Source organism: Mesitornis unicolor, unplaced genomic scaffold, assembly GCF_000695765.1.
Source record: "Mesitornis unicolor isolate BGI_N332 unplaced genomic scaffold, ASM69576v1 scaffold21826, whole genome shotgun sequence".
Classification (NCBI taxonomy): domain Eukaryota; kingdom Metazoa; phylum Chordata; class Aves; order Mesitornithiformes; family Mesitornithidae; genus Mesitornis; species Mesitornis unicolor.
In genome coordinates, this window is record NW_010189193.1 from 17,400 (window position 1) to 31,926 (window position 14,527).

Genomic DNA, 14,527 nt, shown 5'->3' on the forward strand with positions numbered 1-14,527 from the left:
TGAAGACCAGGACATTTAGGTATTCAGATTTGTCCTTTCTACAGCTCAAACATGGCTTTCCAGCAGTCTAGAGAACTGAGATAACCAGCACAGCACTGGGCTAGTCCTACTGACAGGTGGAAAGAGAGGTAAAGAGGCAGACAGGTATTAAATTGCAGTTTTAATTTTTTTTAAACTTGGGATACTGACGTTTAATGTCAAGTATCTGTAGAAGTGTTGTACTCCACTGTACATTAAAACAATCCTCATAAAAGTGTTGGATAACAGTAAGCATATGACCAATAAGGTCAAGCACAGGAAGAGTTATTTACCTTTAATAGTTACCTTAGTTATTTTGCAGTGACATTTTAATATCAACATACTCTGAAAACATGCATTGTATGCAATAACTTTATTAGGGTCAAATAGATATCACAATATAGATCCATCCACCGAGTAGCCATAAATTGGTTACAACAATCATAGAAGAGACTAAGCTGTTTTAAGCTAAGATGCTTTCAACATTACAGCTCATACAATAAGATTATATACTGATACACTTTGATTTAGAAATGCAGATGATCAGTTTTGATTAGTGTATTGTGCTTCAGGCTGTCATTTGTGTCAATGCGCCCCATATGCTGTAGTAAGGAAGGGCTGGATCTCCCAGGGAGAAATCCGAATGGGCTGCAAGTCTGGCTCTGGCTATTTTAGGGTAAATTCCTCTGAGCCTGGGTTATTTGGTCAATCCAGTTACATTCTCCAATAGCACCAAGCTAGCGCTCAGAGCAGCGACAGAACAGAGGGATATCTAACAATCTCGAAACAGCATGGGTGGAAAGGGTTTTCTTATTATAAGAGGGTACAAAGGAATATTTATGCTCCATAAGGTCACAACGATACATGCGGTTTTCCTGTTTTGCTGCATTAAGGAACAGGGCATTTTCACATGGTTTTATATACTGATATCTGCACCTCTGTTATCTTAGTTAAATAAATACCTTTGTAAACATATAACACAGTTACTTGGTCCTTATGTTCCACAGCTCACGTTAAAAGATTCACAAAACATCCATCGAAATAGTGATTTATAGAATGAATACTTAGCGGAGTTAAATGGAATAAACATTGGTCAGGTACCATATATACTACTGAATGCCATTTCAAGGAAAAACATTTTAGTTACAAAGCATTCAGAACTTGGGTAAGCCATATATTCAACTCTGCAAAGTATATAAAAGATGCATACTTCTTTTAAACATACATTTAACAAAACGTAGTGGCAGAAGTTGAGAAGTTCCATTTACACAGTCCAGACATTTGGTAGTATGAAACTGCTTATCCATGCACTAAATTACGGATGACTCTGTTAACTGAAATCATAGTAAAATCTTCTGAAACAAAAAGGTATAATCAAAACAAATGCTCTGAAGAGTCACAGACAGGCAGTTTTGAAAATTTAGGTGCAATGTTACATGCATGGATATACAGAATAATCTGTAGAAATAATAGTAAAACACTTTTGTTTTTCACCAAAATGCAGAAGGAAATTCAATTATATGATGCATATTAAATACTACAGACTTGAGGCTACAAAATGCTTCTACCATCTTAACACATACAAAACTACCATAAAGTTATCTCTACAGTACATACTACAACACTGACTCCAGGTCACCACCTGCGATGGGGATATCCCCTGTATCTGGCTCGTCAGGGTAAAAAAGGCCAACTCCAGCCCACTGTCTACCTCCCATCTGCCTCAGGAGGTAGGCTTAGATCTCCAATTGACATTAAACACTGTGTTGTAGTATTAATTTATGTAAAACCCTTAAAAACCTGGTGCCACTGAAACTTGAGACCTGTTAAACTCTCTACACGTGAGGGATGCAAGACCCAAGATGCTGCGTGAAACCTAAATTTGATTAGCGAAGGAGGTCGGCCCGCTCTGGCCGTAGCTCTGGGACTGGCCGTATTCACCCACCTGCCCATAGGAGCCCGGCTGGTTGTAGCCACCGGCCGGCCCGTAGCTGTCTTGGTTGTAGCCACCTTGGTTGTAGCCACTGGCCTGCTTCTCCATGGTGTCCGGAGGGTGCCGCTGGCCCGAGGAATGCCAGCCTGTCTCCTTAAACACAAACCAAATGTTGCCTGCCCAGAGGATAAAGTTCAAGAAGCCAAAGAAAAAGGGAAAGAAGAGGAGCTCATCATCTGGCAGCCACAGTCTCACAGCCCAGCCCAATATTACAGACCCCGCATGGTCCTGGGAGAAGTCAAAGCTGCTCCCAGTCTCTCCTTCACTCAAATCCTGCTAGAGAATTTTCTCAGCTTTGCAGTGAATTCTCAAATTCACCATTCTTAGCTGTAGCTCACAAGGTGTCCGTTTTCCTTTTTGTTTCCAAAAAAGGGTTGAATTTTTCAGGCAAAGTATATTATTTTGTTTGAAAATATAATCTAGTTTAAGGAAACCGTGGAGAGATGAAATAGAAAGAAAATATTTTAAAAGAGAGAAATTAATTGCTCTGCTGGCGTAAAGTAATTTTTTTTTAAACATTCTGAAGACCAATTTTATGTTGTTTTTTTGGAGGATTTTAAAAGGAATTTGCAAGGCACAAAACCTCTTCTTCCTAAAGGAGCACACAGATCCCCTTTCAAAAGTATTGCAGTGAGCAGATTAAAAGCAGAGGGGCCAATCGATGCACTTGGACAGACCTTTTGCTTCTTCCCCATCTCAACCCTGTGCGCTCATCCCGCTGCTGCTCCACGGCAGAGCTGATGTGAGTCACGCTCTGCCTTTCCCTGCAGCAAGATTGCACTTCCAATTAAATCATTTCAGCTAACTGGTTTACACCAACCGATTTAGGTCAATACACGGGTAAAAGAGATGAAAATATGGGTGAAAAGTGGTAATCAAAGTCACTTACAACCGAAGTGTTGAGGCTCGACATCACGGGGCTGCGGACGGGCAAGCATTTGTTGGACTGCTGTTTGCAGGCAGACATCAGCAATAGCACTTCGTCTGGGTCAGTCGCAATCTTTACATCGGACAGTCCTTTAGCCCAAGCAGATGAGCCCACTAGCCACAAGAACGAGAAGACCACTGTCACAATGAAATCCTAAAAGACAAATTATTTAGGATCATTATACTGGTGTGTCCATTGGGAAGAAAAATATTAAAAAATCACCAGAAAACTGAAAGCTTGTGTTAGAGAAAAGACAAGAGCTTATTATTTTGTGGAAGGTTGTGATTACTGTCATCACCTACAGAGCTGATTTTCAGAAGCACCTGTAGTGCCTAATGGGGCAGAGCCCTTCAGCTCCCATTGGCATCCCCGACTCCGGGACCTGATTCCCACAAGTGCATGGTTGGTACCCAGGATGCTGCACTGCCTTGGAAATCTGGCTCTTTCACAGCCTCTGGCTTATGAATTGGGACCAATTAAAAAATACAGATGCCTGGAAAGGAGCTGGGCCCTCCTGAGGGCTGGATCTCACCCCGACTGCTTTCTGTTTCTGATAGGAAGTGTTTCCATCCATGGCAGCATCTCAGGGAAAACCTGAAACTGGCTAATCCTCAGCTACCAGATGAGGAGTTTTCTCACCAGCTACAGGTAAGGCCAAATGTCCCTGCTGCATGAGCCATGCAGCCGCTAATTATCATGAGCAAACAAATAAACAGCAAAATTTGCCAAGCACAGAGACTCTTCAGCTCCTCTCTGTCCCGGTAAAGCATTTGCTCCTAATTCTCATTCACGTGAAAAGAGGGGAAAAGGGGTGGTGGTCCCTCCAGGGTCCAGTGCCTCCGAGTAGCTCTGCTCTGAACCACTCTGCTCACTTTTCCCTTGAAAGATTCTCAGGAGCACGCACAGGCATAAACTTCTCCCTGTCTTAGCCAGAACAAGTGGCCAAGTGACACTGTTGTTGTGTGGGTTTGGGGGGAAAGGAGGGAGGAGGTGTGAGTTTTCAAGCTTTCTTGTGTCTTGCTAAAACAGAAGAGCCTTTCTGCTGTCATATTTCATCCCATCTGTCAGCCCACAACAGATGGCAGAGGTGCCAAAGTCTAACATACCACTAACTGCATCGCTGTGTCTTGATATCCCACCTCCCATGGGGGCTGCTTCCCCTTCCCCCTTACAAACTAAAGGTGTACTTGGAAGGAAGAGACACTGTTCATTAAGAACACGGTGTTTCGGGTTGCTATCCAAAGAAATAAGTGATCCCTGGGCAGCACAACTCTTTTCTATAACACACCTGACATTTGGGGAAGGAGCTCTCCAGGGCATCACAGGGACAGATGACATGAGCTTCTTCCATGATGGAAGATGCCCCAGTCAATAAACCAGCCACGAACAAAGGATTACTGTGCTCACACAGATAGGACTAAATTAACTGTGCTTGGATGCTTTCCCAAAGGATACATCCCTCTCTTCTAACAGTGCCACAATTTGTTTTCCATAGGCCCGTGTCTGCCGCTGAGCTTTGCGTTTCTCTGACCTCCCTTCATGCTGGCCAAATGGGCTCTCTTGAAGAGCGTGAAGCTCAGGAGCTGACAACTATCTTTACACTCAGACTCCGGGTAGGTAGAGGCTTACATAGCCCAGAGTACTTTTTCTTCTCAGGGAGGTTTCCAGCAAAATAAATTACTGTATCTAATATGTCCTAGCAGTAACTGAATGAGAAACAGACTCCTAGAGGCAACAGTCCATTTGCAAACATTTCCTGAAAATTCCAGCTGGTAGAAACACCAGATATTCACTGAGCTGTGGATTATGATGGGATATGCTCTTTATTTGCTATGAGGCTTGACGTGTTATCTACCTGGATGCCAAGCCCACGTATAGGTTCCGATTGACACAACAGACAGGGACACACCAGAGCTTTGGGGAATACATCTTCTAAATGACAAGCAATTTTCTCAGCACTATTAGACTTCGCAAGCTAAATCAAGCTCTGTGATCAGTGCATTGGCAATAACAATAAAATAAATGCACAACAGCAGGTAGAAATTTGAAGCAAACAGAGACAAATTGACCAAAACTAACAAAATGTAGGAGCTTAAACTTCCTAAAAAGAGGGAAGTTTTAAAAGTGAGCTAAGCTTTTCAAGCAGGTGATGGCTGCAGGGGTCCAGTCCTACTGTTAAGCTCACAGAGCCTGACCTCATGTTGGCGAGGCGTTTGCACAACTTGTGGCACAAATGACTGCAATCTGCATGAGTCCCTCACTCCAATTGCTTGTAGCTCATGTTTTGGGCTGTAAAGTACTGCTAGAAACAGCCAATAGCACTGTGCAGTTAAGGGTCCTAAAGGGAATCTTTCATGTGATTTCTCAGGTCTTGTCTTCTCCACCTTACCCCATCCTCCAGCCCTCTGCTGACCTCCTCTGCTCCCTGCACTAGGGTGTCCACACAAACCTGACCCTGCCCGATCCTGCCCTCTCTGTCACCAGTTCCCCAGTTTGAGGGCGCTAATGAAATGTGAGGGTTTCTTCAGCAGGTGCCCTCCCCAAGGCTACACAGCTGAACTCGGGCTCCTGGGGGATTTGTTCTGTCTCCTCTGCTCTGTGCAAGGAGCAAAACACACGACTAGAGCAAACTTGCATCTTCCTGTTTATTCTGAATCTTTGCTAACCTTCAGCTTTGGCTGGAACTTGAACCTCTCTTGTTTTCAAGTGGGTTTGGATTTCTGGCTGAACATTTTCACAGCTCTGGGTGGAACAGAGTTACAAGATAATGACATGCTGAAAATAAAAGTGAATTTCAAGCTAAGCTGTTCTGTGGCTTAATGTCTATCTGGGGAATTTCTCCTTGGTAATTAAAGCCAGAGTGTCTGCATACTAAAACAAATCTTGCACTTCAATGTTTAATATCCCCATAGCATGGGTGATTTTTTTTTTCCTTTGGCATAAAGTAATTTTTGTAGTTGCTCTCTTGAAATGGTGTCTACAGATCTCTTCAGCATGTATCGTTGTACAGTTATGCTGTGCTCCTAATTGCAAAGTTTCTTTCTCAGATCTCAGCTGAGATACTTTGGTCTGCCTACAGGTGCCTTTGGGAAGGAGGCAAAATAGGAACGTGTAGGAGAAAGCAGAAAACAAGATTTAAAATATGCTGAATATCCAAGGAGGGAGTTTTTAGGAGCCTGAATATGTGTAATCAAAAAAAAAAAAAGTCTTGCTGCCTTTTTCAAGTTGAAACTTGCTATTACTGAGTTTGCCAAAAATGCCTACTTGGAACAATTTTACGTTTTATGTATTTCAGAATAGAACTGTGAATGTGCCTTTTCTTTTCATGGTAACTGAAACTTTTCTCCTTCCTATCAAGCTCCTGGCTTTCACAAAATGCCCATCTTTGGAGGGGGCAGATGACCCAATGCCCAGCACAACCTCACCCAGCCAAAATCAACTGCAGAAGCAGCAGCATCCAGCCAGAGTGTGTCTAGCCCAGCAGCGCTGCCAACAGGTTTCATCCACAGGAGCAGGAGCAGAGGCAGATTTCTTTACCCCAGCAGGGGCAAACTGCTCAGAGACTTTGCTTCCACAGTCACAGCTGACCTAAAAATTCAAGAATCACCCCGAAGAGAGCCAAAACCCCATTCCCAGCCTGGGAAAGTGGCCAACAGCAGGTTGCTGCAGGCAGCAAACGCCTTCTTACAGTGGGATTTTAGGTCTTTTTTTTTGTTTGAATGAGGTCCCACCCCAGATTTTTCTGCAGAATGAAGCTTTGAAAGAATTACACGGTTCTCGCAATGGTGTACGGCCTCGTGTGCTTGCTTCTGGCAGGGATGTGCAGAACCCTCTGGGAGGCACCAGTGTGTACAGCAAGGTCACTATGGCTTGTGTTTCAAAAGGGAGATGACAAGAGCAGGCTGAAACAGCTCTTTGAAATGCAAAGAGTTATTCAGGTTATTCATAATTTCAATTTTTAACTGCAAAGGATTCAGTCTTTGTTTTTATAGATGGCTCTTTATTCTTTTCCTGTCTATTTGCTAGAAAACAGGACAAAGAGGAGGAAATAAAACATGTTTAATCAAAGACATCTCCACAGAGTAACTAAAAGTGTAGTTAACTCACTTGGTCCACAACATATGTAAAGAACTAAGCCTTTCTGCTTAATGTGATTATTCAAAGGACTCCAAATGCCAAGGAAAGATCTCATCTCCTTACATATAAGCATCTTCATGCACTGTAAGAATGAGATTATCAACTAATCACTACAAAAATGAAATATCTTTTCAGGGCTACGTCAGTCACTTTTCTTGGCTACGTAATTTTATGCTTTTATACTAATGGATTGGAATACTAATACAATTATTTACATTTACGCATGAATGCATGTGGTTTTTCATGGCCAATCTATAACTTCCCAAAGACAAACCTGAAGGCACAATGAGTTGTCAGAGTGTGGGTTTTCAATGGAGTACATCTAGGGTATAGAAACTATAGAAAAAGTCAGAAGTCTGAGTGATGGGTACTGATACACATTGACAGTGACTACTCCTCCCTTTATTTTCCCACTCCAGAGACAGATGGAAGCATCTCCCTTGTTCCCCTAAAACTTCAGCAGCTGCAAACATCCAGATCTGAAATTGTGCATCAGGACAGAGGTCCTGGGGGTGGCAGTCCCAGGGCACAGCTCATCTCTGCCCTCACTGCAAACCGGCAATGCCTCCCCAGGTCACACGGTGGGACACAAGTGTAAGTAGAGATACAGATATACTGGAAACTGGTGAGGCTTTGTACATTGCATTCCTTAAAATCTAAGTCACTACCTCCAATTAATTTCTTTGAAACATTTCTGGCTCTTGAGCACTAATCAGTCATTTGAGAAATGGGCTTGCGCTTGTTGTGAGCACTGAGGCGAACCCCCAGCTCCTCACCGCACATGTGAGGGCTACAAAGATGATCAAGGGAGTGGAGCATCTCCCTTATGAGGAGCGGCTGAGGGAGCTGGGTCTCTTTAGTTTGCAGAAGAGGAGACTGAGGGGAGACCTCATTCATGTTTATAAATATTTAAAGGGTGAGTGTCACGAGGATGGAGCCAGGCTCTTCTCGGTGACAAACAATGATAGGACAAGAGGTAATGGGCACAAGCTGGAACACAGGAGGTTCCACTTAAATTTGAGAAGAAACTTCTTCTCAGTGAGGGTGACAGAGCACTGGAACAGGCTGCCCAGAGAGGTTGTGGAGTCTCCTTCTCTGGAGACATTCAAAACCCGCCTGGACGCCTTCCTGTGCAACCTCATCTAGGTGTTCCTGCTCCGGCAGGGGGATTGGACTAGATGATCTTTTGAGGTCCCTTCCAATCCCTAACGTTCTGTGATTCTGTGATTCTGTGATGTGCATTGGGTGGGAGTTTGCAACCAAAGGAAAATCACAGCTGTAGTTTGCAGAGCTCAGAAACACATTGCACATATCTATTAGATATTTAATCCCTGGTAAACTGCTCCTTGTTCCTTTAGGAACTGGGAATCCAAGGTCTTCTTTTAGGTTTACATATCTGGTATGACCCCCACAATGATCTCTCCATGGAGCCACTGAGGCAAGGGGCTCACAGCTGCCAGCCCCATGGGGTGACTCCCACCTCCATAGCAGGCCAGTAACACAGCCAGGACCCCGTGTGACCAAAAGGAAGATATTTATCCCCAAAACCCTGACAGGCAACGTTAGCAACAGACATGGATCACTGCACAGTCAATAAAACATGCCAGTGCCATCCAAACAGTCATGGAAGGAGTTAACGGCTTCTCCTGCTGGAAATATTTCCTTGCCATGATGTCTCACTTCACACTGAGCATTAAAATATTTTTCCCACAGCTAAAGTGGTGCTCCACTGAGATCTCAGCACATGCAGTTGGGTTTCCCTATATTTATATAAACAAGGTAAACTTGAAACATTTGTGACTGAACTTTTCTCTGCAAGTTACTCGTGACTTAGTGGTCATAAATTCTTTGTAATCTTATATTCGGCACCCAGTCAGTCCACTGCAAGTTAATAATGTACTGATGGTGCTTTTACTGCCTGTGCAAGGGTTTTCTGAAAAAATATTTTAACATTTCAACTGAAAGGTTTTATCCCCCCCTCCTCTCTCCACTTCTGTCATACTCCTTTTTTCAAATCCTGAAAATTTGTCAGGAGGAAAGGCAGCCAGCTCTGAGAAGGTGCCACTTAAAGGCAGATGTCATCCCAGACTGAGCAAATACCAAGCCAAGAGGAAGTACACCACTAAAAATCGGAATGGTTTTAAAGATGAGACTGTGATCAGGCACTGCAGCAGAAGCAAGGGCAGAGGAACTGATCATCTCCTAACCCGTCACTAAGAGAATAAAACTGGTCATCTGGAAATGGTGACAAGGAAGGAGTGAGGACTGCCCTGGCACCCACACATGCTGGGTGGCTGCTGGCTGGGCTCAGGCATGCAGAGCACTCCAGATCATGCAGCGTTTTTCTTTGGGAGGAACAATCTCAGGGATGAGCCATACTCACACATCTGATCTATGTGTGATCCTGTGGGGTACATCAGTCAGTGCAGCATCTGCCTGGAGCTGGAGGATGCATCTCCTGCCTCTCCGCACAAGGCGTTAGATCCCTTAGGTGAGCCTAGCAGCCGTGGGAAGCTGGATTTCACTCTGAGTTTCCCTTGACTTTTAAATTCCTCCTGGCTACAGCTGCTTCATTTTTCTCTGCCTGGGGCTCTGCATTTTCCCTACATCTCTACTGCCCAGTAGGACTCATGCCCCATCCCAGTCAGGCTGTGGTACTGCAACCATTGCACGGGACAGCCTCCAGGGAGACCAGCAAGGATGTGGTCCAGGTGATAAGGGGTCTTTTTTTCTAAAAATACCAAACACAACAGAGCTGGCAGTGCAAAGGAGATGCTGGAGCATGTGGATGGGGCAGGCAGGACTCTCCCCTGGCAGGCATAACCTGAGCACAACCCAGCATCGCTTCACCCACAAGAGCTGCTTTTGCTGTAGGACAAACTCAGAAGCATCTCTATATTCTGAAGAGATGAGGTCATTTAGGTTTGGTTTAAAGACTCGGAAATTGCAAACAGAGGCTTTGGTAACAGACATCGGTTAAATTTAACCTGTAGATTCAATTACAATGCATTACACAGAACAAATTAAATCAATGCCACGTTAATGCTCCAGCAGATTGCACTGTGCATCCTGTGACAAATGTGACTGCAGCAGCTGTATCAGAGAAGTCCTGGACAACAGCAATCTGACATATCAGTATTCTGTTTTCTCTTTCTTTTTTCTATCGTTACACAGGTTAATGTGGTTGGTCAGAAGAACGAACTATTTTGCACAAGAAAACAAAAACGGCAGATCTCTGCAACTAGTCCTTTGATGAGACAGTTTGAAATGAGATGTTACTTGATATCAACTGAATCAAGCAGAAGCAAGGCACTTTACTTATTGTTTCTGTAAGGACCCCTTTATTTTGCCTGTTCTACCTCTCCTCTGTGAATATCTCCCCTTTTCTTCATCATTTTGCAGGAAGAGAGGAGAGGTCCCAACAACCTCAAAATGAAGGGGATTAATTTCCTTTGATGTGGAATGAGAATTTTTCCTTCTGTATCAATCAGTTTTGAATTATGCAAACTCAAATAAAACAACTCTCATCTCTTTGCAGCAGGAAAACCTTTCCCTCAAAACCCTGTGATGTTAAGATTACCTTCCTACAGTTTAATCTTTTGCTTACTGCTACTGTAGTAATTTCCTTTAACAGGGACAGCCTTTCTGCCCTGGTGATTTATTTTCCTTTCTATTATATCTTTCTGATTCTCTTTAGTGGTGGCTTTCAGTCATTTAGGGCACAAGTCTCAGACCTGCCCTACTTCAGCGCAGTGGGGGATCAGCAAGCAGCTGCCCAGGGAGACCAAGGGCTGTATCACAGGGCGTGATGCACTAACAGGTAACGGATTTCTAGGACAAAATAGCTCTCAAAATGGCTTTACAGTCTTGATTTATGAGAGAATGAATGCACAGCAGCACTTGCTTATTATCACAAGCCTTCAGGAATCAGTAAAAAAAAAGAAAAATAAAGGCATGAGCAGTCACAGCTTGATGGGTACACTGAATGATAACTGGAAGGTGAAGAGCCTCATAAACCACTGGCGAGACACAAATGTTCTGGGAGCTCAGGGTAATATTGGAAAAACAGCCACATAATTCTCCAAAGCAAAATCATTTGGCTGAACCCAGCAGTAATTAGCAATAAGTAAGCTCCCCGGCCAGGCTTTGGTCAGGGGCAAGGTTTCCTTTGTCTGCTACGATGATGCCCGAGTTCTCCTCTCCCCTTTTTCCCCACCAATGCAGATGTGCTGACACAGACATGTGGCTTGGACCCCAATCCTGCAACCACCCAGCTTCGTGTTCATTATTAGTGTGTACATCATCACTGCAGGCAATAGGAGAGAAGCAGAGAATCCCACAAGTACGTACAAGGTAGGGACTAAACTCCACCTGCATACAGTCTCTGTCACCCTTATGTTAAAAGTTCAAATCACCATTACAATTAAAAAAAAAACCAAGAGGTGAATGCAGAGATGCTTTGGATCACTTGGATCTCCTAAACCATGCCACAGCCTTGACCACCGAAAAAGCAAGAGGTAAAGACCTACACCTGAAAATGCTGCAAAGGCACACTTACAATTAGAGGCCCTCTGTTGTTTTCACGGTACTTGTTCTGGAAGAAGATATAAACCACGGTGGCAGCCAGTGAGTAGAGGAAGGCGAAGACTGCGATGGTGACGAAGAACTCTGCTGAAGAGGAGAAGTCCCCTATCAAGGAGAGCGTTTCTCGGTGCTTGCCTTCACAAGTGGGAGCATCAAAATTCACTTGATGCAACCTGAAAAACACCCCAAAGAGCAGCAGGTGAGGTATAACGAGGAAACCATTACCTGAATAAAAACATAAATACATTTGGTGCATCTCTCTATCTCATTCCTGATGCGCATTGATCTCCTGCTTGAATAACCAGCCCTATAAGTGGTCTTGTGGGCCGTGCTCTTCAGAGCTGCTCGTAAACGTGAGGTTGTTTCCATGTGAGCACCTAGGTGAGACTGAGGACCTGGACACACCTTTCAATCAATCTCAGAGTAAAGTTGATGTTCCAGTGGCTTGGCACAACCCCCCCACCTTCCTCTCTGGAGTTTTGCCATGGCAACAACTGAAAAAGGATAACATGAGAAGTGATTTGATTCTTCAATTCTTACAATCAAGGCGGCAGAAAACAGGTCGTATCCTCTATACCAAGGGCATGGGACACCTGTGCTTGGAAGCTCATGACTTCCTTATGTAAAGTTACTTAGTGTACAACTACCTGTGGCTATTAGTCCATGGGGCTGTAAGCCACACAGTGCTTCTACATTAAAAGCTTTTTAAAACCAAGCTGCAGCAGAAAAACACAACTCGGGTCAAAGAAAAAGTCCACATGCCCTGGTTTAAGCAATCAAACCCTAACTTTGTACTCATACACTGTCTGCAATCAGTGACCAAGCTAACAGATTCGTGGTTCTGTCTGGCAGCACCTGCCAGACCCTCCTTTGCTCTATTTATTATTAATTCAGAAAGGGGATCCTTGGAGAGGGTACTTCAGTAGGTCCTGTTGCATGGCCCGGATTAGCATCTGTGGGGACATGGTGCCCAATGAGGGATCACGTTGTTCTGCCCTGTGGAGAGGACGAAGCCAGCAGCAACTTAACAGCAGCAATTAAAGAAGTTATGATCTATGGTGCCGAGAAAGGATGAGGCCTTCTGGGAAACATTCCTCTGCTCCAGGGCAATTAATGTGTACAACAGCAAGCCAATGGCAGCAGCAGCAGCCATTAATATATGACTAAATAAAAAGTTAGGTCCCCTGAGGAAAACAAAGTACCCACAGTAGAAATCACAGACGATGGATTAATGGACATTGGAGGATTGAATGACTTTTTGCTTTTCCTGGTCAGACTAAACGTACACAAACACGTAGGCAGAACCTTTTCATCAGCGGTTGATGCGTAACAGTGGTGATTTGCCTCAGGCACTTTTTTTCCCTGAGCTTCTGTCACTACAGTAGTGGTGGGTTGAAAACAAGAGACACGTCTGCCCAGATTGCAGAGATGAGCAGCGGCTGAGTCGCCTCCCTACGTGAGCACAGCGAAGTCTGATGAAAACTGAACACGAAAGACACTCTCACACTCATGATCAGACAGTTTCCTGACTGGGTTCCAAAGCTTCCTGGCATCATTGCACGCACACTTTTCGTCAGGGCTTATTGTTCTTTCCCAAAAGGGGAAGAAAAAGGGGAAGGAAGATTTCCTAGTGCCTGTCAAGCCAATTTTGCAGCTTGGAAAGGAACCGTCTTTGTTTTAACCATCACTAGGATTACAGAGAGATTTGACATGCATGATTTGCATGATCTGAAAAGAAATCTTTCTCTGCTTTCCTCATGCACAGCCTGGTTCAAAATCCCTGGAAACCAGTGGGAGCCTCTGTGGGGTTTTGGACTGGGGAAAAATCTTGGCCCTATCCCTCTTCCCCAGGGGAATGCAATGCTGTGCAGACAGGGGCAGTGCCCACGGTCTCATCTCCAAGCCAGGTTTCACCTTCCACCCAGCCCAGGCCAGGCAGGACATCAGCAATGGGGTGCGGAGCCAGAGCTGGGGACCAACCTGTGCTCCCATCCACTGGCACAACCAGGGTCCCCTGATCAGCCCAGACTTTGCAACTCAACACAAAGGCATTCAAGGTTGGGGTTTCTATTTATTTATTTTCCCCTCTCAAACCACCAAATGTTTAAATGGCACTTTCTGGTTCTTAAATAATTCACTATGTTTGCTATGTTTGAGCAGCCACACACGGGTACCACAGCTCCTTTTTAGGGCCCCCGCTGTGGGGTGCGGTATCAGCTTTTCCAGCTGAGCACAGTGAGAAGGCTCTTGTTGGAAAAGCCAGGCTTTGCTGCTGTGGTGGATGCTCTCTGGTTTTATGTTACCACCTCACACTGCAAATAGGCTTTAGAGAATTGCTCTGGCCCCCCACATTGCTTTCACAAGCACTATGGAACTGGGCTGAGCTACATTAAACACAATCCAATTGCTTTGGGGAGAAAAAAAAACAACAAGGCAATTCTGCATGCATTTTGTCGTGCAAAACATGTCTTTAGGGTGTGATTTTTTTTCTCCCCTGGAGTCCTGAAATAGCACACTGGGCAATGCATGGTGTTGCAAGTAGCAACTCGAACTAGCGATGAAATACCAGCAATTAAATAACTTAAATGTTTCTATCAAAGACTGGGAGTTGCTGCCCACTCTCTGCACCTCTGATTGGCCTTGGTCACCACAGACCCATCCAGTCTAACCACCAGCAGCCCACCAGCCTTTCTGAAACATGGCAAAGCTACTGAGACCACTTTCCTTTTCTGTTCCCTGTTTTCCTGTCTGTACCTGAGTTCTGAATCATGATAAGCCAGAGAAAATCTTCATATATCACATTAACTTCTCACTCCTATCTTCCCAGCAGTGCTTTTGTGTCCAAGCATCTGTCAGGAATACAAGAT

At 44.4% G+C, this 14,527-nt stretch overlaps 1 protein-coding gene across 1 annotated transcript in view; it reads right to left on the reverse strand.

The window, feature by feature from the left end:
- Positions 1-374: 374 nt before the first annotated feature.
- SYNPR (synaptoporin) overlaps positions 375-14,527 on the reverse strand; it is a gene marked incomplete at its 5' end in the record, with an annotated part of 28,484 nt that continues 14,331 nt past the window's right edge. The window contains 3 exons of the mRNA XM_010185990.1: positions 375-2,179; positions 2,901-3,092; positions 11,635-11,833. Coding sequence (XP_010184292.1) covers positions 1,895-2,179; positions 2,901-3,092; positions 11,635-11,833 — 676 coding nt within the window. The remainder of the gene's footprint in view (positions 2,180-2,900; positions 3,093-11,634; positions 11,834-14,527) is intronic.